Consider the following 26,591-nt stretch of genomic DNA (forward strand, 5'->3'; position numbering starts at 1 on the left):
AACAAGAGTGAGTTTTCTAGCTTATTTGGGGTTCCTGTTGTCATTGTGTGTGTGTGTGTGTGTGTGTGTGTGTGTGTGTGTGTGTGTGTGTGTGTGTGTGTGTGTAGTTTGATAAATTACTTAAAAGTTTATAAAGGCCAGACACGGTGGCTCATGCCTGTAATCCCAGCACTTTGGGAGGCCAAGGCGGGCAGATCGCCTGAGGTCAGGAGTTTGAGACCATCCTGGCCAACATGGTGAAACCCGTCTCTACTAAAAATACAAAACTTAGCCGGGTGTGGTGGTGCATGCCTGTAGTCCCAGCCACTCGGGAGGCTGAAGCAGGAGAATCGTTTGAACCTGGGAGGCGGAGGTTGCAGTGAGCTCTCATCACTGTACTCCAGCCTGGGTGACAGTGTGAGATTCTGTCCCCCCCAAAAAAAAAAAAAAACCCAACCAGCCAACCAAACAAACAAACCAAAGTTTATAAAATAACTCTTCCATTACTTCTTTACTACTTCTCCTTCCTTCTATCATTGTCATTTTCAACCTATGCCAGCTGTAAGTTGATAGATATTCCTGTAATGATTTCTGTGAATCTTGAAACCTGTTAATGAGATAATAAATATTACTATTCCCATAATTGCCAAGCTGACATAATTATGAGGATGTAGGGCATTCTGCTCTAAGGCAATTATCATAGTAGATGTTCCCAGGCATCACATAGGCAGGCATTAATATTTAATCTTTTGTGTCTTCTACCATGTCTCTTTTGCTCTTAAATCATTGAGTTAATTTTATTCATTTTATTTTTCATTTCTAGAAATTTTATTGTTTTACTTTCTAGATCTTTTTTAAAATAATATACTGTTTTCTGTTACTATTATCTATCTTGCCTTATTTCTTATTTTGAACAGTATTTGAATAAATGACAATTCAAGAACTCATGAAAGACACCAATCTTTAGATTCAGGTAGCTTATTGAATCTTAAGTAGAATAGATAAAATAAATATATGTTGACAACAGAATAACATTGTAGAACACAAAGTTGAAAATAAAAAAGTTTAAAGGTATTAGAGAAAATAAGAGAGATTCACTTCAAAAGGATGATAGTCTGATGACTGGATTCTCAGTGGTGATGATTAAAGCATAAGGTAGTGTAATGATATCATCACTGTGCCAAAAGAAAATAATTGCCAAACTGGAATTTGCATATCCAGTAGAAATATCTTTCAAAAACAAGAATAAACCAAAGACATGTGCAGACTAATGAATACTGAGAGAGTCTGCTATCAGGAAAAATCTAAAAGATGTACTTTAGGCTGATGATTCCAGATGAAAGCTGAGAAGAAAAAATGCATAAAGAAAGTGGTAAATATTTGGTAAGTTTAAATGAACTTATAAAACAATGATGTCTTAAGGGGTTTACAAGTTAGAATAATAGTAATATTAAAAGAAAAGTCTGAAAAGCTATAATCTAAGCATCCATATTAACAGTAAGAAAAAAAAACCAAAACCCAGAATATTAAGCCTAGATATGGAAGGAAAGAAAAATAAGAGTAAGACCAGAAATTAATAAAATAACAATAAGCATACGAAAGAAAAGATAAGATTACTCCTGGTTAGCCTGATTAAGTAAAAAAACAAACAGACAAAAAAAGGGTGGCAGTACAAATCATATCAGGAATGAAAAGGAACACAAATAGAGATGCTGCAGGCATTGAAAGTATAACAAAGGGTTATTATAAACAACTTTATAACCATATGTTTGAAAAGGTAGGTGAAATGAAAAATTACAAGAAAAAATACAACTTATCAAAATGACTCAAGAACAATTAGAAAATCTAAGTAATTCTCTAACCCATGAAGAGATTGAACCACAAATTAATAAACTTCTTACACAGATTTTTCTAGGCCCAGATACGTTCTCCACTGAGTTCTTCTAAACCTCCAAGGAGAAACGAACTCTAATCTTACCATCCTTACAGCCTAGTTTATGAAGTTAGCATGGCCTTTCACTTGAAGATCTTTTTACTGTCGTTGTCCTGGAATTTTGCAATGATGTGAATCGGTATGCGCCTTCTTCTATGATTTATTATTTTGGATACTTGATATTAGGACTCTTTGATGTGAAGTTTTGTATATGTCTTTTTGAATCCCATTGAATATACTTAATAAGATGTCTTTTTATTTCTATTTTTTTTTTCTATTCCCCTCTCCCCTTTACCCTTCTGTGTTGATCTTAGACTTTTGTCTTAGGCTCACCTCCAATGACTGGTGAATCATGGTGGTTCATTTATATTTAAGGATGAGAGATTAGGTAGATTTCATGGAGCTTTGAATATTCAGGCAGAATTTGTTTATTGAAGTTTGCTTAAGGTAAATAGGCAGAGAAGGAGCTTACTGTTATGCTGAGAACCCCTAAAATGCCAGAATGAGGAAGAGTTTACTCTGGGTCACTAATACCCACATTAGTCCTGTGGTTGTCCTGTGTACTGATTCCAAAAGTACATGGGTCCATTGGAGAAACTTTGGAAAATAAGTATAAACACTAAGAAGATGACAAAATAACTTGCAAGCCCATCCATCAAGTGTAGATTTATATATAACCAAAAATTAGGACCATATTACCCATTCTGTTTTATAATCTGTTCTTTATACCCAATAATGTGTCATTTTTCCATGTCAATTAAATATTCTTCTAAATCACTGTTAATGGCTGTATAACAGTAGTATAAATGGTCTATATTTCTTTAGCTATTTTCCTACTCTTGGACATTATGTGTATGTCTATTTTTTCTTATACATAGTGCTGTAATGTATATATTTACATCTAAATATTTGTACATACTTTCTTAACCTTAGTATAAACTCGCAGAAGTGCAAATAATATAGATGTTTTATGGCATTTGTTTTAGGATTTTTCACAGCTACTTGTACTCAAAATGCTTGGATCAGTCTAGGGCTGCAATATATTAAAAGTGCAGATAGATATGAATCTGTAGAAATCTCTAATATATTAATACAAATTGGTGTTTATATGGATTCCCTTTTCAGTAGCATGGGCTGGAAGGCCACTGTATACCTATAACTAAAATGTCTAGTGCCATCATTTCCTGCAAAATAATTTGTTGTATTTCTTCTCAGATTCCTTGCTCCTGCATGGTCTTCAGCTACTGTTGAAAACAGATTACTGTAGAACTGAAACAAAAAAAGGAAAAATGTTAATGCACTGGTTTATGGCATTTAAGAAAATAGGAACTAGGCTGTCCTACAGTTGACAAACATTGGTAAAGTTGTACTATCCCTTCGGAAGAATCTGTAGTGGGCCCAGTCCTTTCAGTGATTGGATACTTCTAGTAGGAACTACCATTTATTCAGTAACCCTATGCCCTCGTCACCAATCTAGGCATGTTTTGTACATTCTGCGGAAGGCTCCTGCCAACTTTGTGAGGTGGGTATTATCACCACTTCATAGATTTAAAAATGAGGCTTAGTAAGGATTTGAAACATTCCCTACTTTCACAGCTGCTGGTTGTCTAGAAGTCAGAAGAATGCAAGCCGCCTGAGACCACTGCAGTTGTTTTGTGCACAGGTGTCTCTCCCGCACTAGGTCAGTGCTTGAGATGTAGTAGGATCTAAAGAAATATTTGTTCAATGCTGAATAATGAATTGAAAGGTGGAATTTGAACCAAAGTCATTTTGAACTTGAAGCTCTTTCTACCAGGCAGGTGTCAATTTCTTCAGTTTTAGTGTTTCACTGAGAGATTGTGAGATTTGTCCCTATGTGATGTGCTTGTTCAGTGCTGGATGTCCCTTTTCCTGATTTTCATGTGACTAGTTATGTAAAGGGCTTCACATCAAGTTTCACTGCAGTTTCAGAGGATCTTCTTCGGATAAATCTAGCGTAACTAAAATGATACTGAGTGCATAAGAGACCAAGCATGCATGAACAACTGCTTGAGTGGACTTAGGAACTTTTTTTAGAAGAGATTCTAACTTCTGCTTTGAGCTTTTGTAATGCTCCAAAGTTCTTCAGGAATGTGTTGTCTTTGAGTCTCCCTTTGAATATCTTGTAGAAGTTTCTTGGCACTGGATTTACTCAATAGGATGGAATCCCCATCCTCCAGCAAACGAAATCCCGTGAAGACTCCCAGCACCACGCTGGTCTGAATCCTCACAGTTCTTTTTCAGAAAGCACGCAACTTTGGTCAAAGATCAGAGGACTGATAGGCAATGTAGTCAGCTGATTCATTTCAAATGGCATTTTCATACCGTCCGACACATTGGAATACCACATCCAGCAATCTACCATTTCCTAAACAAAATTTTGTGTGTATATTTGTTGTAGGTATCTTTTATGTAAAGCAGACACAATGTCACTTAACAAACTGACTCTGTCAGCTTAGATGAGGAAAATTAGGGGATTTATGGTTTCTCCCCATTTATGTTTAATTAAATCACAGCTTGCTGATGTTCAGCTTAACGATTATTTGTTGAATGTTTACTTTGTGCAAGGCACCATGCTAGACGTGGAAAACACAGGGTTGAGTAAATAAATCCGTGCCTCTCGGGAACTCACAGTCTAGTCAGAGACAGACAAATCTTATGGAGCATGGTAAGAGCTGCAGTAACTAGGGATGAGGGAAGACCTAGAGAAACATGGTGCTAGCGTCTCCTCGGTGAAGAGGGTCTAGCAAGTCCAAGGCCTCATTTCCCACCGGACTCATAACATAGCCTTCCACAATGATCCCAAGGGATTGTTCTGGGATTATTAAATCCAGTCCTGTCACTTTCATATTTCAGCGCCTGAACACACTCCACTGACCGCCCCCAGGCTGCCTCAGGACCCTTTTGTTCCCTCCCTTTTCCCTCCAGCCCCTTCCCTTCCCACTCCTACCTGCCTCCTTTACATTCTGCCTGCCTATGTTCAAATCTTGCTGTGGATGCTTATCAACCCCCGGTCCTTGGCAAGTTACTAACCTCTGTAGCTCACCTTCCTTAAACTGTGTTAATCATAATCTGTCTTGTGATGTTATAGTGTGGATTAAATGATTTAATATAAAACTCTTAGAAAAGTGCCCGGCACGTAGGAATTACTAGAGAAGTGACAGCCATGATTGTTGTTGTTATTTTCTCCTTCCCAGGCTGGTGTTGTCTTCCCTACCTCTGTGGCTTTGCATGAAGCACCATGGCGTATATATGGTCACCACTATTCATTTCTTAGGTTGCTTCTAACTATGTCATATCTTTATCATCAGCCTATGGCATCATTCCAGAGTTGTCGCCTTTATTAGATTTATAAACTCTGACATTAGGACTTCACCGCAAATTATTTTTTTTTTTTGTATTTCCCCACAGAATCTAAATACATCGCATCTTGCAGATACTCAAACCTTTGTTTACTGACAGAGGGAGAGGTCCCTTTTTCTCCAAATCTCTCTTTGTAAAGCCTTTTGAAACCCTTTTCTTCTTTTCTGCTCTCCACTGTGTTGTTAGTATGTTAGCATTTTTTACATGTTTCTACTGAAGTCCATTGCAATCATTCGTTCTAATGCTTCCCCCGGCCAACTTCCTTTGTTTCTCTGTAAGGGTAGGAGTTGTTTTCTTTGTATCTCTGGTCTTTAGTACAGGGACTGCACATTGTGGACACTCATATTTCAATGAATGCCTGATACAGAAAGAATAATACACATGATATTAATGCCATTGTATTTGAGGGAATCGGTGAGGGAAAAAAATTTTGTTTTTAGTATTTCTTTTGACTCACTAAATGTCTAAGAACTAATGATTTAGTTAACTAAAGAAGCAGGAAACTCCAAATATTCCAAAAACTTTGCTTTTACTTTCTGTCTCCCAGTTTCTTGTTTTCTAAGATAAGATGTATTTCTATGGTTTCTTAGAAAATATTAAAATTTGAAAAATACCTAAATTGTTATGGAGATTAAAATGGATGGTAGATTATGATATTGATGAGTTAAACTGCTTTGACAGGAAAATTCAAACTAAATTAGGTTTCACAGCTCTGAAAATTGTTGAAGGGGAATTTCCTACTAAAAATCATTCTGATTAGGTGTTTTGTAACAAAGTAGTAGATATTCTAAATTTCATCTTTTATGGATGTGACTGTAAATGAGAAATGATCATTTCTATTGTCATACTTTTGTTTCAGTTCTATGCTATGCCTCATCTTATAAAAGGTAAATCAAGAACTTCTTTTTAATAATGAAGAGGTGATTTTTAAAAGTCAGGGTGTGTCTTCAGCTACTTAACAAGAGGATAAAGAGCTATATATAAACCATGTGTATTTTAAACCAATGGTTACCATTTAAATGCTTGCTTACCACCTAGTCTTTCCATAGTAGTTTTCCTGTCCATCTAGTTCTTCTACTCATATACTCATATCCAATTGGTCCTGCCCCTTTCAGCCATTCCACCCATGCCTTAATTCTCTTATCCCCTTTTGTATTCTGTTTTCCCCACCTTTCCCTCTCCCAGGGCATGTCGTCTTTTTTTTTTTTCCCCCATTTTCCCACTTCCACTCCTAGAATTTCAGGCCATTCAAGTTTGTTATATTCCATGATTTCAGATTAAGCTGGGCTCCTAGAGTTGGAGGGTCTTTTTACTCTTCCCTCATTGACAGTCTTTGTTGTCGCCACTGGTTTATTGCCATCTTTCACATGGGATGCCCTAAGCCCTCTCTATTCCTTCCACACTCCCACCCAGATGCTTCTTACTTGGCCAAGAAGATTGAAGAGGTTCACCATCAGCTGTTTCTAGCTTCCTATTGCTATACCTTAGTTTGTTTTGTGTGTGTATGTGGTGTTTTTTTTTGTGTGTGTATATCTTCCTCTCAGCCTTCTGACATGCCTATCTCTGAGGCTAACCCCCTGAGAGTATTTTATTGTATAAGTAAAATATGACTTGTTCAACCAGCTTCCTTAAAATGAGCTTAGGTTGTTCCTAGTTTTTTTGTTTGTTTGTTTTATGAATACAGTTTTGAAATAAACACCTTGGACAACTATTTTGGCCACTTGTGAGAGTACAGTTAGTACTAGCTTTGCATGATTCTCTGACATGCACAAATTTCAGTTACCACAGTTTAATTAAATAAAACCAGCTCCCAACAACATAGTTCAAATTTCATTTACCAAGATATATTAACTGTGAGTAATTGCGTAAAGTACAAACTTTGCTGCTAGCTCATCAGTCCACAAATCACTGTGCAAATAGCAAGTGCAAATTATGGTCAGTGACCAATTGCATCATTTCTTTCAAAATCTGCCAGTGATTTAGCCCATAGGCATCTTTTAGTCAGTTCATGCACAGACAGCAAAAGCATGTAGTTGTGTTGTTGCTTTGCCTCTCAGAGGTAAACCTATATGACATTTTCAAAAAGTGGATAATTGAAAAAGTGAATGAACTGATGAAGAATGAAAGTAAAGTAAAGAAAAGAAAGGAGATAATAATGCTGGAAGTGAAATTGAGGTCAAAGTAAATGGAGTTATGGAAGAAACAGCTAACCGTGGGAGTGCTAACACTGCCATGGTGCAATAGACTCCAGATATGAAGCCAGAGGAGTCTAGTGAAGCTGAATTTTTTGACACAAATGAGGAGAGTAGTTGTGAGAAAAAGAATGAAGATATCCCAGAGGGAGTGACACTGGCACAAAACTTCCTCTTGGAGACATTTCATAATGTTGAAAGTGCAAAGCTTATGTGAAAACATTGGAAACTGATCTAAACTTAGAAAGGAATATGGAATATGACAATTCTCCAAGGCATAGAAAATATTCTCACTCTGTATTGTGAGTTATGTGATAGATGAGAAGAAGGTAAGTACTGTTTGGACTATTCTAGATAAGTTTACAGATAAATACAATTTCAGTTCTTCATGGTTTTTTTTTTTTTTTTTTTTTTTTGCCTTGAGACAGAGTCTCACTCTGTCGCCCAGGCTGGAGTGCAGTGGCGCGATCTTGGCTCACTGCAACCTCCGCCTCAGCCTCCCAAGTAGCTGGGATTACAGGAGCCTACCACTGCACCTGGCTAATTTTTGTATTTTTGGTAGAGACGGGGTTTCACCATCTTGGCCAGGCTGGTCTTTAACTCCTGACCTCGTGATCCACCTACCTTGGCCTCCCAGAGTGCTGGGATTACAGGCATGAGCCACCATGCCTGGCCAATTCTTCATGTTTTTAATGTTTTAAATTATAATAGACTAAATATAGATGTTTTACTATGTTTTATTTTCTTATACATTTATAATTGACAGTAAAACAGTTTTTGCTGTTGTTGTTTTGGTTTGGTTTTTTTTTTTTTTTTTAATTTTTTTTGAGCATCTTGCTCTGTCGCCCAGGCTGGAGTGCAGTGGTGCGATCTGTGCTCATTGCAACCTCCGCCTCCCGGGTTCAAGCGATTCTCCTGTCTAAGCGCCCCCGAGCAGCAGGGATTATAGGCATGCACCACCATGCTGGGCTAATTTTTTGTATTTTTAGTAGAGATGGGGTTTCACCATGTTGACCAGGCTGGTCTCGAACTCCTGGCCTGAAGTGATCCCCCCACCTCAGCCTCTCAAAGTGCCTGGCCATTTGTGATGTTTTTGATAGATATTTTTAGAGATTATCTTTCCATACAGTTGTGTCAGTTTACACCACCATCAGAAGTTTAGGAAAATCCATTACTATTCTCTTCTGATACCTTGTTCTGCTTATTTGCCCTTGTTGACTTGCTCAAGCTCTTCCTCTGATACCTCCTTATGTTAAGGAATATACACACACACACAAAGAAAAACACATGTTTTTGCATCCTTAAAGAAGGCTAACCTTTTGCTTTCTTTGCAAAAACTCTTCCTTTCTTTTATCCATTTTATTTTGAAGTAAGTAAGACCTGCTGCCTCACTTTCCTTACCATTCACTTCCTCTTAAGTCTTTGCAGTCACTTGACAGTAGGCACCTCGAGAGCAGAGGTCATGTCTGTTTTATTACTGAATGTCCAGTACATAGTCAGTACTCAATACTCTTCATCTGAAGGAATGAATTCTTATAAAAGCCTCCACCAACCATGCACTTGGTCCTATTCACCCATTCCTCCTGTCTCTATTATCTCTTCACCTTAGCTTTCCAGAAATACTACACCATCTTTCCATACCTCCACCCATTGTCCATTCCCGTTTGCATTTTCTTGGTTTCAGCTAAGATAGGCTGTTCATTATTTATCTGCCACCTTCCATGTGCCTGCCTTCCTGGAACCCTTCTTTATGCTGCCCTTTCTCCTAGAAGTTTGCTGTGTTCTGTCCTCTCTTTCCTTCCTCCAGTTCCACCTGGCAACATCACGCCATCATTTCCCCCCATTCAGAGCCATGCCAAAAGCTTGCTCTAGGAAACTCTTTCTGATCTCCCTCTCCCTAACCACCCCAACCTTTCTCCTTCTTTAAACAACTGTAGAACTTTGCAGGCGGTTTGTAGGGCCTACCAAATATGGGCCACTGATGTGCTGTTTTTAACTTCTCCTACTCAAGTAGAAACCCCTTGAGCTATCTCTTATTTTTTCCTTCAGTGTATAACAGTCTTTGCGCATCATTGGTACTCAATTAATATTTCATTGAGGTGCCCTGTAATCTGACATTCCAGGGAACTTTCAAGGAAACTTTGTCCCACTAAAATAAATCGAGGATTGTTTTGTGGGTTATTCTGCTCCTTTGTCTTCTAACTCATAGAAGTTCTGTCATGGTTCTTAGGGGTTGTAGGGTGTGTCCACTTATTTTAAAATGTCAAAGACCAGAAGAGTGGAGAATGGGAAAGTGGCAAAGTGTTAGCACTGGAAAGATGTTTAGAGATCACGTAGTCTAACCCTTAAATTTTATAGATGAATAAACTGGTATCTAGAAAGCTTAAGTGACCTGCCTGAAATCACACAACTAGTTTGTGGTAACACTTGGTCCAGGAGGTTGTCAGCTGACCCTCTTCAGGGCTCGTTCCCACAAGGTGCCACAGTACATGTGAGGATGTTGGGTTTGGGTTTGTGTAGAACTGTTAAAAGAGGCATATAATATTCCACATATTGCCTTTAATGGATTAATACATAGGAAATCCAGACTCTGTAAATAGTTTTCTCTCTCTTTCCCTTAATAATTATAATTTTTATGACTAATTCATTTATACTAACTAGGAGAGTTTCTAATTACATTAACATTGGATGGTATAGAATGGTTGGTTGACATTTGAGTAAACTTTTTATTAAAGTATAAAATACAGAAATGTAAACAAATCACAAGTATATAGTTGGAATTTTCAAAAATGAGCACGTCTACGTGACTAGCCCCAGACTGGAAAAAAGAACAGCACCAACAAGTTTAGAAACATTTAAAGCAATAAAACATTTGGAGAAATAAAAGGATTTTAAAACTATATAAGGCCAGGCCTAGTGGCTCTTGCCTATAATCCCCCCACTTTGGGAGGCTGAGGCAGGAGGATCCCTTGATGCCAGGATTTCGAGGTTACAGTGAACTATGATCATGCCACTGTACCCTAGCCTGGGTAACAGAGTAAGACACTATGTCTAAAAATAAAAAATAAAATAAAATATTTTTTTAAAAAGAAACCATGTAATTTTCTCTTTTCTCCCTACAGGTATTGTCAGTATGTGTGTTAACAACAATACTTGGTTGTATATTTGGGTTGAAACCAAGCTGTGCCAAAGAAGGTAATTAGTCGTGTATGTGTGTGTGTGTGTGTGCAGCCTTACTAAGAATGTGATTGAGGTAAACATTATCTCCTATTCCTATGGGTACTCCATAGATATTGTCAATTCAACGCTGGCTTGAGCCTTCTTCTTGAAGCTCTTGTATTATATTAGTCATATAAAGTTCTACTTACAAAACATGGCCGGGGGTTCTGATGCTGTTTTCCTGGAGCCCATGCTCCCTGACTTCCTCCAGGGACTCAGAGGACATTCTTTACTGCTCTTTTCCCCTAAGGAGTTAGTTGCTGAAGCAACCCTGTAGGTTACTAGGTGACAGTTACCATCCCTGGGCAACCAGAAACTTGTCAGTATGTGCTCTTAAGGTTCTAAAATTGCAGACATTGGTTGTTTCAAAGCCATAGTGATATTTTTTTAAACTTCTAGATATATTTTTTCTTTCCATCAATTGCAGAAATCTATCCAGCATTGACAAGACTACAATAAATAATTAAACTGGATCATAGTAAATTGTAGTGGTTATTATCTTGTCTTTGAGGTAGTTCCCCCTGATCCCCTTGCAATAAAATCATTGATGGTCATCCTAGAGAATTCAGCTTTGAAAATTGAACAGGTTCTTCTGTTTGGCTATTCTGTGATTGTAATATTAATTATTTAAAAAATTTTTAGTGATTATTAAGCTATCATGTACTGTTGAAAGGTAGTAATTTTATGTATTCAGTAAACTATTCAGAACACATGTATCTAAGTTTAACTGAAGTAAACAGTTACAGACTTTAGTGTTTACCTATGTCATCTTTTAGCATGAAGTGATTCACTCCTGAGTTGACACATACAAATTAAAAATGAAAAATAACAATTTTGATCCAAGCCCAACATAGTATGCATCATATTTTTAAAAATTATTAGGTACATATTAATGAGCTCCAAGTAATAGCTATTATTCCAATAGACTTCCCTGACCCCCACTCCAGGTCAGAAAAGTTCGCGTTTCTGACACTAGAAATTATTATTGTTACTTCATCTTCTTAAAATTGCCTGATTTCCCAGTATCAAATGAGAGGTAAATTCCATGGCAGTGTCTTTTTGGGTCAGAACACCATTAAAGTCAAGAACTAAGATTATTTCTTTTTTGTTGTTGTTGGATGTCCATTATTTCCCATGCGTTCCTTTTTTTCTTTTTTTCTCATTGTCCTAATTTTCTAGCTCTCCAATGAAACCTGGCTTATTCAAGGTATCTAGTAATGAACTTCAACAGTAAAATTGTTGTTTGTCATGAAAAGTACTTTCCTCCCATGTCTACCGTTTATTCATTTAGCAAAAATGTGCTAATCTCAACTATATGGCATGCACCTGGCTGGGTTTTAGGGATACAGTATGCTGGGCAAAGCCAGATGTGGTCTTGGTTTGCCGTCTACCTGGGATATTAACCAAATAACCTAGTTACGAGTGGAATTAAGTAATTGAGGGGAAGGACAAGGTTTTATATGAGCTTAAAAAAATGGAAATCAGGCCTAGCTGGGGAGTTAGGGAAGCTTTTTGGAGGGAGCCAGTCTGGATCTAAAGGTGAAATGGGTGTTCCAGGTCAGGGAGGGAAGAGCTATGCCAGGGAGCATGTTCTGAACAAACCCACTACTTCTTTACACCAGGATTGAGAGTGAGGCAGGCTAGGTAATCTTTTCCTTTCTAAAATATTCTTAATCACTTCTAAAAAAATTTTTTCCCACATTTTGAAATTTTAGGGAACCCCATGCCTGCTTAAGCCAACTTTTTCATAGCACGACGTATTCAGAACAAGCCTTTGTTCTGACTTTTATTTTATCATACCATGGTTGTTTAAGTCTTATCAGATCCAGTAACGTTTGTAATAATAATCATTAAAAAGTTATCTTTCTTTCCTACATCAGGAGATAAAAATCACAAACCAGGTACATAAGGTTACTTTCTGTTTGTATCACGTTTTGTGTGTATTTGTGAAAAGATTTTTGCGTTACTTTATTACCCCATCTGTATTTTCTAAAGTAGTATTTGAACCTAGTGTACACCTAACTTAGTTGTATTCGTTGATGTTTACTTTGAATTACGTAATGATTAGAAACATCTGACTTATCGTTCAATTTTTTCAGTTAAAAGTTGCAAAGGTCGCTGTTTCGAGAGAACATTTGGGAACTGTCGCTGTGATGCTGCCTGTGTTGAGCTTGGAAACTGCTGTTTAGATTACCAGGAGACGTGCATAGAACCAGGTAAGGATGAGCAGGGAAAAAAATGGAGTTATGGTCATTAGGAAAAGATCAAGGAAAGTTCTGTGTCTTTCAGGTATGTGATTTACCTAATTCATTTGATTTTTTTTAATTTAGCATACATACACGTTTTGACATTAGCTTTTATATTTTCTTTCAACAGTTCCTTAAGAGAAAAAAATTTACAGAATTTCTTTGTTAAACATTTTATGGATAGCAGAACTTTGTCTATTTTTAATGTATGCTGAAAGCCTTTGTAATCTAATTTGCATTCAAATTCTAAAAGCCTGCTTGAAATATAGAAATATTTTCATTATGGTTCTTTGACAGCAAGAGATCTTATATGTCCACCTATATTTTTAAAAATAAAACTATCAGAATATGAAAATTTTCTTAGTTAGATTTGGAATTCTCTGCATATGACATGGAATAATTTTTAAATGAGAGAGATTTATTTATTTTTCATTAGTTTTTATTTTTTAAAGACAGGGACTTGTTCTGTCACCCAGGCTGGAGAGCCGTTGCTCGACCATGGCTCATTGCAACCTTGAACTCCTGGGCTCAAGAGATCCTTCTGCCTCAGCCTCCCAAGTAGCTGGAACTACAGGCTCACACCATTATGCCCAGCTAATTTTTAAAATGTTTGTAGAGATGAGGTCTCACTGCATTGCCCAGGTTGGTCTCAAACTCCTGGCCTCAAACAATCCTCTCACCTTGGCCTGAGAGTCAGACTTAGATTAAATTTTAGCAGGTAGAAGAAGCCAGGTCTACATATGAATTGCATATGGTAAGGTGCGTCTAAATTTGAAAATGACAAAATTCTGGAGTTTTAGTGAAATAGTAATAATTGGTTCCTACATATTTTACCCCATTAGTTCAGAGTGGCCATGGTAGTGGCAGATTCTGTGAGTGACTAAGAGCTGTGAAATTGTTCACTGTTGCTCATGGATCATACTCAGGAAGACAGCAATTCTGTGTTCACTTTGGACATGTTGAATTTGAGACATAAAACACATTTTGCTGATGTTTGTTTCTAGAACATATATGGACTTGCAACAAATTCAGGTGTGGTGAGAAAAGGTTGACCAGAAGCCTCTGTGCCTGTTCAGATGACTGCAAGGACCAGGGCGACTGCTGCATCAACTACAGTTCTGTGTGTCAAGGTCAGGTGCTCGTTGGGCTCTGCAGCAGCCTGGCATCTTCCAGCGTCTTAGCTGGGCTTTACATAGGTGTTATCTTTTATATTAGGAGTCATGGCTATTGGCCAACTATATTAGCTGAAAAAAATAATTTTAAAACTTTTTATTAAAGAAACTTTTAAACATACACATGGGGAGAGAGAGTATGTAATGAACATTATACCCATCACCCAGCTTCATAATTATGATTATGTACACACGGCCAATCATATTTTATCTATAACCACTCATTCCCCTGCCACCACCCTCTCATGTTATTTTGATAATAGCAGCACACTTGATGCTGTATTTGTGGAAAGATCCCTCTTACAGTCCTGGCTGACTTTTATGTCCCGGCTTCCCTCCTAGTAAATGGGGACACTGTCTGCTGTGCATTGAGAGAGTCGATGTGAAATTGTTTAGAAAGATTCGAGGGCATTTTGTAAGGTAATACTATTATGATGTCTTGTCCAGGTATTATTATTATTATTTTTGCAAATTTCTTGACAGAACCTGACTCTATATGAGAGAGAACTAAGACACCAAAATACCAAGGATTTTGATGAGTGGATAGAAGGGGAGGGTTGTAAATTTTGGCTGAAAATATTAAGAATTTGAAAATGGAAAAGATACCTTCAAGTTCTCACAAATACAGTAGTATGTTTTAGTCTTACAATTATGCATCCATTTTTAATTCCTGATATCAACTAACTCTTATTTTGAAGCACAATAATTATCTTTATTGATTATACACCTCCAGAGTCATGTCCTGTGTTATCTATCAATCTGTTCACATACTTTGTTTTTGGAATCTGTCTTAATGTGTCTCACAAGCATCACAATTATTATTACTGTTAAGTGTGTTCATTTTATTTTCTTGAAAATATTTTAGGTGAGAAAAGTTGGGTAGAAGAACCATGTGAGAGCATTAATGAGCCACAGTGCCCAGCAGGGTAAGATTATACTCTGAGGTATTAATTTTTTCTTTTTTAGAAGTACAGCATCATTTTTTTCTTTCCAAATTAAGATGATAAAAATAATAAAATCACTGGTTTATTAAACATTACAGGTTTGAGTATCCTTTATCCAAAATGTTAGGTATGAGAACTGTTTTGGATTTTGGATTTTTTTGGATTTTGGAATATTTGAGTTATACCAGTTTGAGCATCTCAAATCTGAAAATCCCAAATCCTCCAGTGAGCATTTCCTTTGAGCATCATGTCAGTGCTCAAAAGTTTTGGATTTTGAAGCATTTGAGATGTCAGATTTTCAGATTTGGGATGCCCAACCTGTATTTTTAGCCAGATCTTGTGTTTGGCAATGGTGGAACAGAGATGATTCTGGAGTTATCCCTATTCTGGAAGTTTATAGAAAAAAGAGAGGCCATGAATATTTAGTCTTTGGTATTGAAGAATGCTAGATAAAAATGTTTGCATTTTCCTTTTCAGGAAGGAAGGATCTTTACTTTTATTTGGAGTTTTGAGAGCTGCTAAACTTGTAGAAAACTTACCTGCTTTTTTTTTGTATTTTGGTCCATTTATACATTTTTGGGATAACAACCTGCTTGTGAGAGATGATACGTTTTTTAAAATAATTCATATTTGGTTTTTTTGTCCTTCAAATATTTTGTACAGAGTCTTCCATATATGACACCATCAAAAAGAGTGTGTGTGGAATTTAAAGGGTGAAGATTTTATAAAGGTGTTAAGTGTATTTATCTTTGTTCCATTTGAGGTCTACCATCTCATACATTTGAATTATTCATCTTCAGAAATGTATTTTTACCTCTTTAAAATGATAGTTTTCCCAGACTATTAAAATTTTTAAGCTGTATTTTAGTTCATTTTGTTCATGTATATAATTTTTGTTACATGTCTTCTTTTTTTTCTTTTGGAAGGAAGAGTACTTTTGATTTAAATAAGCAGTAGCAACAGCAGCCAAAACTAAACCTCAACCAAATAATTTCAACAGAAGAGCCTTTTTTTAAGGAAAATTTTCATGTACCCTAAACTGTCTTTTAAATCCAAGGAATACTGGGAATGTTAGACTTAGTGAATTTCGAATCTTTCTTTTTCTTCTAAATATTGCTTATAATTTTTCAGTTGTAATATTGAATCTTTTAGTGGAAAACATAACCCTTTCTTTACAAGAAGATTGTAACTTAGGACACTTATTATTACACTGGATAATTTACCAGTACGTTTACGTGATGGCCCACTAACCTGCTTTTATGATTCCTGTTGATTGAATAAAACTAGTTTTGTATGGACCGTTAAGACTATATACACTGGTTCTACAGAGTCTCTCAGTGGAGCTATGTTACAGATAGTAGCGAGTGAAAATTGTATAAAAATGTTCTCCTTGTGGGGTTGCTTTTGTGTTTGTGTGTGAGGGTAAGGTGGGAGGAGGCAGAGTTGAAAAGGCAAGGTAAGGTATTTCCTGTCAAATTTTAAATTTACTGAGTAAACTTTCAGTGGGAAGTCTTCTAACAGTTATCCAGTGTTATACAAGTTCCCTACCACCTACCATGTATCACTAGATGCTGAAAAATTTCTGAGCCATGGCCGTTTTGGGGTAGCCACATGGCCATTCTCCATAGCTATTCTCGTTTGTGAAGTATATTAGCATCCCCTGTGGTTTTTGGCCTCCTTTTTGAAATTTCCACACTACATGTTAACTGTTTGTATACGTACGTATGTGTTGTTGAAACCTCATTGATCATTCCCAGCTTTGAATTCTTTGTTGTTTATATATTTAAATATAGTATCTCTCAAACTTTTGTATTAAGTATTTATATCTTTTAAATATATTAAGCCTAAAAACTAAATACAGTATATAGGCCTGGTGGGTGGCTCACACCCATAATCCTGACACTTTGGGAGGCCGAGGTGGGAAGATTGCTTGAGCCTAGGAGTTCGAGACCAGCCTGGGCAACATAGTGAGACCTCATGTCTACAAAAAACAAATAAATAAATAAATTAGCCAGGCATGGTGGTGCGTGTTTGTAGTCCCAGCTACTTGGGAGGGTGAGGCAGAAGGATCATTTGAGCCCGGGAGGTTGAAGCTGCAGTGAGCTGTGATAGCGCCACTGCACTGCAGCCTGAGCAACAGAGTGAGACTCTGTCTCAAAAATAAAATAAAAACAAAATAATAAAATAAATTAAATAATAAAATAGTGTGTAATGTATATACTATATGAAGTACTATTTACTGTATTAGAGTCCGTATCAGAAAGTGGTGGTTCAGGAAGAATATTTATGGAAATATTATATGCTGTTGTTTTTTATTGTTTATTTTCCTGCAAATTGGGAAAACAATATTATATTTTAGTAGCGATTGGTTTAGCTTTTGGAACAGCAGGAACCATGAATGATGTTTCTGTACGGTGGCTCAAAATGATATGAATGCTTAATATATACTATGTGATGATATATATGTATTACGAAATGATAGAGCTTGTATATAAATATAAATGCATGTAAAACGTACACTATAAGTATGCTTGCCGACTTTGTTAGTTAGTTTTCTTAAGATCACACAGACCTTAGTGGAAAATCTTCACTGGACCTGTGCCAAGAAGGGAGTACATCTTCATTGGATATGTCTTGTCTTTGCTTCTTTAAACATTTTTTTTCTTTTTCATTACCCAGGTTTGAAACGCCTCCTACCCTCTTATTTTCTTTGGATGGATTCAGGGCAGAATATTTACACACTTGGGGTGGACTTCTTCCTGTTATTAGCAAACTAAGTGAGTAACTTCAGAATTTACTGCTGGAATATCACCATTTCAGTGAGATCGACTAGGCAGGCAGTCTTTCTTGGAAAAGTACTGGCAGAACCTAACTGTTTCACTAAACTTTTCTATGGCAAAGTAGTTGAACCTGGTGTAAGGCGCTTATCTTTAATAGTGTGATTACTCTGAAGCTGCCCTTCAAAAAAATAAGTTAATATAGTTATCTTTGAATTTTAACCTTTGGCCATTTTTATATGTATTTATTCTTTCTCAGAATTTTGAATTCCTTGTGAAAAAGTCCCTTGTTTATTTATTTTACAAATATTATTATTTTTGAGACTGAGTCTCACTCTGTCGCCCAGGCTGGAGTGCAGTGGTGTGATCTTGGCTCACTGCAACCTCTGCCTCCCAGGTTCAAGTGATTCTCGTGCCACAGCCTCCCAAGTAGCTGGGATTTCAAGCACATGACACCACGCCTGGCTAATTTTTGTGTTTTTAGTAGAGACAGGGTTTTGCCATGTTGCTCAGGCTGGTCTCTAACTCCTGGGCTCAAGCAATCCACCCACCTTGGCCTCCCAAAGTGCTGGGATTACAGGCGTGAGCCACCACGCCTGGCCTTATTTTACAGATATTTTATTTCAGAAATAGAATTTCAAAAACTAAAGGTATTTCTGAGATATTACGAGTACAGACATAGAATATTTGTCAGTTATTCTGTATTATCCTTTGGATTGAATTGGACTCTTCCTTTTTTTTTTTTTAATCTCAATCAGGCCTTAATTAAGTGATTTTTCTATAAATTCCCCATAAAATAGTAGAATGGTGTTTTCTTAATATTGATGCCAAAGTTTTAAATCACGTTAACAACCTTTAAGCAGCTACAATGTAATACTGGACTAAAATAGAAGTAAGTAAATACAATTACTTTAGCTTTTTTCTGGAATTCTAAAATATTGCTTACCAGATTTGAGTATGTGAGGTGCTTTAAACATTAACATCACTCTTTGTAAATTCATATGTATGTCATTATGCTTGTCTTATGAAGTGCCAAAATAATTTTGGGAGAGTTTTAAAAATTTTTAGTTTTTAATTTCTACACGGAAGAAGATAGTTTTGTTTTGTTTTAATGTTTTGCATTAAAAGTCTTTAGCTTTGCATGGACAAAGCTGTGTTCTTCCCAGCAGGCCTGTGGTCTTTGAAGTTTAAATACAGCCCTTTGTTACCATTATCAGGAGAGCTTGTCTCCATGGTGCCAAATGTGGCATCGTGAGTTTAGAGTTAAGAGGTGGAGGTACCTGTATATGAAGTTTAAAATAAGTCATTAAACCATGAGCCCAAGCCCTAGCTTTGAATAATTAGGGAATGTAGCCTGTAATTCTGAACTGATGGAAGGCAGTGAGATATATAGACACATGCCAATTTGAGGGACGTTTTTAGGCAAATGGAGTATTGAACGCTGGAATCATTAGTTATGTGTTCCCTCCTCAATAGTAGAGGCAGGAGAAAAAGAATGAGGCACCAGAACTAGATCAGCATGGCATCAGGAATAGTCAGACTTCTGCACTTTCTTGGACTTGAAGCCACAAGATGCCTTTTGTCTTTAAAGCAGCTGAGTTTGTCCAGGGTTAGCTGCTTCTAGATTTATGGCCTGGGACCCTGTCTTCCCAGCTACTCCTTCACCCTTGTTTTAATTTATAGACTTAGTTCAGTTTTCTTATTCTACCTCTTATGATTTAGGTATTTGACCACTAAGTAGTATCAAAGAACTTACAAGCATCATTTTATTATAACTTGTTCATCTTGAATGAAGTGATGTTACGGGTAATTGGCTTAATTATTTTAATGTTTTTCTGACTAAGAGAAAAATGAAGTCATCTTTAACATTGGATTTGTATCCACAGTGTTGCTTTATAATTCATCCTGAATTTTTATCTGATTAAAATCCCTCCTGGGCTAATTTTTTTTACGTGATTTAGACTGCTGTGGTACCACTGCTAAATGAGTTGTCATTTGGCAATTGACACTGCTAAACCAATTGTCAGATGTATTTAATAACAATGTTTATTTTTTTCCCTTCTAGAAAAATGTGGAACATATACTAAAAACATGAGACCGGTATATCCAACAAAAACTTTCCCCAATCACTACAGCATTGTCACCGTAAGCTCTGCATTTCAACTTCTATCTGTTTGTAGAAGTGAGATGGGATTGTAACATTTTTTGAGGGAATAGATTTAAGATAAAAGAAAAACAACTTATTTTCCAATATGTAGTTAAGTAAGGAAACCCAAGTTCTGATCTTTGCTCTGCCACGAACTAGCTGTGGCTTTGGAAAGGTCACTTTACTGGCTGAGTCTCCATTTTCTCATCTGTGAAAAGAGATGACTCAAGACCTCAAGAAACGATTTCCTGGTTTCCTTTCAGTGTTAATATTCTCTGATTCTTGTATCCTAGTTTTGAGGCTTACTTTATTTGAGCCAAAAAACCTTCCCAAACTCCTGTGTTCACAACTTGTCTTTCTAATCATCTTGATGATGAATTTAAGCAAGCCACTTTGCCTGACTCCAAATAGGATTACAATCCTGTTTTTGTTTCAATGTTTCCAGATTTAATTTGAGTCAAATAAAACAGTAGAACTCACTAAGCTTTAGAATTGAAGCCAGAAAATTAGTATGTTAGCTTATATTGATCCAAGCTACTCTGGGACCTCGCCAAAAAAGGAAGTTGTTCTGCAGAAATGCTTTACTCAGCAATTTTAAAAGACAACAGCATTGTTTTCAAAATTTCAAAGGCTACCTTTTTTCTTTTTGAGATGGACTCTTGTGCTGTCGCCAGACTGGAGTGTGGTGGTGCGATCTCGGCTCACTGCAACCTCCACCTCCCGGGTTCAAGTAATTCTCCTGCCTCAGCCTCCCAAGTAGCTGGGACTACAGGTGCACACCACCACGCCTGGCTAATTTTTGTGTTTTTAGTAGAGTCGGGGTTTTGTAGCCTGCCCGGACCTAGGGGGACTGAACAAAGCGGCGGATGGGGGGAATGTGGGAATAAAAGACAAAGACAAAAGAGTATATTTGGAAGAAGGGATCGGGGGTACCTTGCCTCTAGTGGACAAGGGCCCTGAGCTTTACACAGCCCTCCATATTTATTAGGCAAAAGAGATAGCGAGTAGAGGGCGGTGGTTGTCGGCTAATTGTCAGTTGGCCTTTTGGTTCACAGCAGGCTTGCGAGACTACATTCTTTTAACAATAGGATAGATTTCTCAGTAGATAACTTCAAGGAGCCTGGCGCCAGGGAGTGAGGCCCTCAGCAAACCTTTTGGTGGCAGGGCAGTGTGAGTTTGCCCACATCCTGCATTCATGATAAACAGTTTGCTGTTTGACCATATAGCCTCCATGGAATGCTGAGTTGGTCACGTCCCATGGGCCTTCAGCTCCCTGCAGGGTTTCACTGTGTTGGCAAATGGTCTCCATCTCTTGACCTCGTGATCCACCTGCCTCAGCTTCCCAAAGTGCTGAGATTATAAGTGTGAGCCACTGGGCCCGGCTGAGGCTGCCTTTTTTATATAGATCTTTATCCTTAGTATTACTGACTTATTTTCTCCTATTACATAATTTAAATCACAAATACTACATAAAATCTTAAGAGGTTGTGTTTTGCCATTACCTGATTTTTTTGGTTTTCTTTCCTTAAACTTATTATAATTCCATGTAGCTTCAGTTATCAGTTTCTTTTTGATGATTTTTTTCTGTGAATTTATTTAACATTAAGTAAACACAACTTGCATATAATCTGTTTTATCTTTTTTAGGGATTGTATCCAGAATCTCATGGCATAATCGACAATAAAATGTATGATCCCAAAATGAATGCTTCCTTTTCACTTAAAAGTAAAGAGAAATTTAATCCTGAGTGGTACAAAGGAGAACCAGTGAGTTCTTTGTTTTTCTACTAAAATAGTTAATTATTCTCATCTATTTCAATCCGAGTAAAGTAACCAGATTCTCTAGAGCTTTTAATAACTGATTTCATTTAGTGTGTCTGTGGCCATTCTTTTGTAAATGGAGATGAATGCTGATAATCCTAAACATAACTTGTATAATTGCGTAAAAGGAGAGTAGTTTATTTCAGAGGTGGATTTGGGTTGTGCTGGGCAATTTTTCTTTTCTGATCAATTCTTCTTCTACCAGTAGCATATAGCAGTAGTATGGGGGTAATAGCTTTGATCTACACAAAACTACGTTGTTTTTGAACGTCTTGGTTTTATTTGCCTGTGCTAATTTAGGAGCTTCTTTCCGATTGTGTTCTCCAATTTACTTTCCAAGCTGTGTTCTCCTTTTTAATTTTTAAAATTCTCCAATTCTCCAATTTACTTTTTTAAATTGCCACAATTTAAAAAAAATTTTTAAAAATTGCCACAATAATTATATAAGGTCTATTTAAATAATCATGATATTCCTCTTAGAAGGACAAAGAGCATAATAGTTAGTTTGCAGGTTATAAATTCAAATTTTAGCTCTGACAGTTAAAGCTGTGTGACTTTGGACAAATCATTCTGTTTCTGCCTCTGTTTTATCGTATCTATAATGTAGATAATATTGTTTACTACTTTGTAGGATTATTGTGAGGATTATGTGAATTAATAATGTAGCATGCTTGTAGGAATACTATTTAGAACCATGACTGGCAATAATAAGTGCTTAATAAATGTTAGTTACATACACAGATATCTCAGCAAGTTAAAGACATGTATATTCGTGAATTTTTTTTCTTTTAAGAGAAAACTGTTAATTAGGGGAATAGCTCCAAAAGCTACAGGAGTTAACCTCTGACTATTTAATATCTTGTTGCTGCTTAAGAGTCATATTACATGATTATTGTGATCTAGGTGCTGAAGCTTGTTGACCTTAAAAGCATTCTAGCACTAGAGAGGAATGCATTGGTGTTGCATGAATACATACTTTCCTAAGAGATGAATGTTTGCATGATTTCTTAATTTTCCTTCATTTTCTGCTCCAGATTTGGGTCACAGCTAAGTATCAAGGCCTCAAGTCTGGCACATTTTTCTGGCCAGGATCAGATGTGGAAATTAACGGAATTTTCCCAGACATCTATAAAATGTATAATGGGTATGTGAAATGAATTTTTTCTAGGATCTGTAATATAGAACAGCTTATTCTTATGTAATCTCCTTTTTATCGAATCCTAAGCTTTAGCATTTGAGTGATATGTTGGCTGAAAAATGAGAACTGAAGAACTCTTTCTCAAAGAGTTTAGATAGATGGTAAATGGACAGTAAAACTAGACAAGTGGGCCAGCTGCGGTGGCTCACTCCTGTAATCCCAGCACTTTGGGAGGCTGAGGCGAGGGGTCACCTGAGGTCAGGAGTTTGAGACCAGCCTGACCAAAGTGGTAAAACCCCGTCTCTACTAAAAATACAAAAATTAGCCAGGCGTGATGGCGGGCGCCTGTAATCCCAGCTACTCACAAGGCTGAGGCAGGAGAATCACTTGAACCTGTGAGGCGGAGGTTGCAGTGAGCCGAGATCACGTCATTGCACTCCAGCCTGGGCGACAAGAGCGAAACTCCCTATCAAAAAACAACAAAAACAAAAAAAACAACAAACGAAAAAAGACTAGACAAGTGTTTTCTAGAGCCTTTCGAGAAACACTGATAATGTGTTTAGTTCAGATCTTCGGGCAGACATGAAAAATGAGGTCATGGTGGAGGTAGAGATCTGGGAGTGGGAGTACTGCACATCTTAACTCTAGAAAGAAAAAGAACTGTAACTGCCCAACAGGTTCATCTTGCACACTTCCTAGACAGATTGGGTTTATCAAGACAGGAGAATCGCAATGGAGAAATTGTAATTCATGCAGAGCCAGCTGTGTGGGAGACCGGAGTTTTATTATTACTCAAATCAGTCTCCCTGAGCATTTTGGGATCCAAGTTTTTAAGGATAATTTGGCAGATAGGAGTTCAGGAAGTGGGGAATGCTGATGCGTTGGATTGGGGATGGAATTATAGTGGATCAAGTGAGTTTTTCTTGCTATCTCCTGTTCCTGGGATTGCAAAACTGGTTGAGCCAGATGACCAGGCTGGGTGGTGTCAGCTGATACATGGATTGCAGGGCAGGGTCTGCTAAATATCTCAAGCACTCATCTGAGATTTTACACTAGTGATGTTATTCCCAGGAGCAATTTGGGGAGGTTCAGACTCTTACAGCTGGAGGCCGCATGGCCCCTAAACTATAATTTCTGATCTTGTAGCTGATTTGTTAGTCCTACAAAGGTAGACCAGTCCTCAGGCAAGAAGTGTTTTTTTTTTTTTTTTCTGTGTGTTTTTTTTTTTTTTTGGGCGGTGGGGAAGGGCTATTACCAACTTTGTTTCAGAGTTAAACTATCAACTAAATTCCTTCCCAAGGTTATTTCAGCCTATGCCCAGAAATGAACAAGGACAGCTTAAAGGTTAGAAGCAAGATGGAATTGGTTAGGTGTGATCTCTTTCACTGTCATAATTTGCGTTACAATTTTTGCAAAGATGGTTTCAGAACCAAGAGAAGGAAAAGATGAGTGTATTAAAGAGGATACAGATAGATAGGAATGATCTCTGCTATTTAGCATCTATTGCGTTTGCAAATATTATTAAAAAGAAGATATTAATAGTACCTCTGGATTTCCATTTCTAAATTAGTAAATATGCTGTCTAATGTAAGAAACTGATTAGAATAACCTCTCTGTGATATTTGAAATCCATGATGCATTGAGAAAATACAAAAACTTTTTAATGGAAGAACCTCTTTGGCCGATTTGAGCAAGATTACCGAAATAATTTTATTTATTTTTAAATTATAAAATTTATGTCACAAAATCAATACAACAATGCATTTAGAAGGGTGAACAGAAAATATCTTAAATCCCAGACACGAAATGCATAGCAATTTTCCTCGTGATCTTATGCTAGTTAGTGTTCTTTATGGTTCCCATGAGCACAGTGCAATGCCTCTTCTCCACCTTCTTATTTGCCACTGTTTTTATTCCATGGACAGTAATTAAGAGTTTATGGGCTGGGCGTGGTGGCTCACGCCTGTAATCCCAGCACTTTGGGAGGCTGAGGCAGGCGGATCACGAGGTCAGGAGATCACCTGGCTAACACGGTGAAACCCTGTCTCTACTAAAATACAAAAAAAAAAAAAAAAAATTGCCAGGCGTGGTGGTGCATGCCTGTAGTCCCAGCTACTCGGGAGGCTGAGGCAGGGGAATTGTTTGAACCCGGGAGATGGAGATTGCAGTGAACCGAGATCGTGCCACTGCACTCCAGCCTGGTGACAGAGTGAGACTCCGTCTCAAAAAAAAAAAAAAAAAGAGTTTGTGTACTAAGCATGGGGGATTCAAAGATTAATAGTATATGGTCTCTTGGCTTTTTAAGGTTTAGTAGAGTATACAACTAATTGTACTTGGGGTGGGGCAAGAACTCTGATTAGAGGTGTGTAGACAAAGCCTGTGTCCAGAGGAAGGCATATTCAATTCTGCTCAGGAAATACTGTGTAGAGAACTGCTGTCTGCTCCTCAGGGGCCTGCTTCACAGCTGTGCTGAGTCATCAGTGAGTGAGTGCTTCATGATGTATGCTTTGCAAAGTATATTAACACATGAGTTATTCATGTGGTATGCAGTTACTGTTTTCAGGTCCATGAATATTATCCTCAAGTAGAGGATAACAAGCAAAGTTTTAAATCCAGTTGCAACTTTTATCTGTGTAAAACCTAACTTTCATTCTTTCATTGGGAAAATAGATTTAAGTTTTCAAATAAAACCCTTGATTTCAAACACAATAGATGCGAAATAGCATTTAGTAGCTCTTAATGACATTTTCAATGAAAAAAACTATATTTTACACCCAAACAATTGTCAGCCATCTTTTATTTTTGTTTGTTCTTAATTTTAGTTCAGTACCATTTGAAGAAAGGATTTTAGCTGTTCTTCAGTGGCTACAGCTTCCTAAAGATGAAAGGTCTGTAGGCAATTAATTTCTACTGTAAATACTTTGTTTTGTAGAAATGATATACTATTTTAAAATAGACTACAACAAAACTTTGCTGTTTGCTATGATGTTTTATATCGAAATAAATTCTTTAGTAAATGATCATACCACATTTTGAAGAATTTCAAAGCTGTAAATTATTTCTCAGTAGAACTGTTACGCCAGTGTTATAAAATTTAATCCCTATCAATTGATGAATTATTTTTTTCCATTCTGTTTTTCAATGTGTTCGTAAAATATTACATTTTGATACTGTTTGATTTAGACCACACTTTTACACTCTGTATTTAGAAGAACCAGATTCTTCAGGTCATTCATATGGACCAGTCAGCAGTGAAGTAAGTACATTTTTATCAGTAATTATTTCATTAAACCCAGTCATCAAACTGAACCTCGCTTTGAAGGAGGCTGCTAGACCATTTTATAAGATTCTATCGTTTCTGGAAAAAGCAAGTATTATACACAATATTACTAAATGTAAGGATGCACTTTAAACAAAATAAGAGTTGGGAGAATTGTTTAGCCTGTGTTTTCCACAGTGCTAAATTAAACTGATGATGAATTAGCTTCTATATTTTCAATTTGAAAGCCTTTATCCACTCCATCGCCCCTTACCTTGGCCTAAATACTAAGTGCTTTTTGAGAATGTTGTAAACAGCTAAACCTCCAGTATGAAAATACAGGGTAATAAGTCAAATAGCAGAGGAAGCCTCCTATGAACTCCCT

At 37.0% G+C, this 26,591-nt stretch overlaps 1 protein-coding gene and 1 long non-coding RNA gene across 2 annotated transcripts in view; one reads left to right on the forward strand and one right to left on the reverse strand.

Moving 5' to 3' along the window:
* Positions 1 to 26,591, forward strand: part of ENPP1 (ectonucleotide pyrophosphatase/phosphodiesterase 1) — an 81,512-nt gene that overhangs the window by 29,101 nt on the left and 25,820 nt on the right. Inside the window, exons 2-11 of the mRNA XM_019030063.4 lie at positions 10,608 to 10,680; positions 12,804 to 12,920; positions 13,955 to 14,080; positions 14,988 to 15,048; positions 17,746 to 17,843; positions 19,909 to 19,988; positions 21,636 to 21,755; positions 22,844 to 22,953; positions 25,770 to 25,835; positions 26,131 to 26,203. Coding sequence (XP_018885608.3) covers positions 10,608 to 10,680; positions 12,804 to 12,920; positions 13,955 to 14,080; positions 14,988 to 15,048; positions 17,746 to 17,843; positions 19,909 to 19,988; positions 21,636 to 21,755; positions 22,844 to 22,953; positions 25,770 to 25,835; positions 26,131 to 26,203 — 924 coding nt within the window. The remainder of the gene's footprint in view (positions 1 to 10,607; positions 10,681 to 12,803; positions 12,921 to 13,954; positions 14,081 to 14,987; positions 15,049 to 17,745; positions 17,844 to 19,908; positions 19,989 to 21,635; positions 21,756 to 22,843; positions 22,954 to 25,769; positions 25,836 to 26,130; positions 26,204 to 26,591) is intronic.
* On the reverse strand, positions 2,268 to 10,957 carry LOC129534104 (uncharacterized). The gene is made up of 3 exons (XR_008680526.1): positions 10,854 to 10,957; positions 3,066 to 3,181; positions 2,268 to 2,401 (listed from the first exon to the last, which is right to left on the reverse strand). It is a non-coding gene; the product is annotated as an uncharacterized lncRNA (long non-coding RNA).

This window comes from Gorilla gorilla, chromosome 5, assembly GCF_029281585.2.
Source record: "Gorilla gorilla gorilla isolate KB3781 chromosome 5, NHGRI_mGorGor1-v2.1_pri, whole genome shotgun sequence".
In the NCBI taxonomy this organism is placed as follows: domain Eukaryota; kingdom Metazoa; phylum Chordata; class Mammalia; order Primates; family Hominidae; genus Gorilla; species Gorilla gorilla.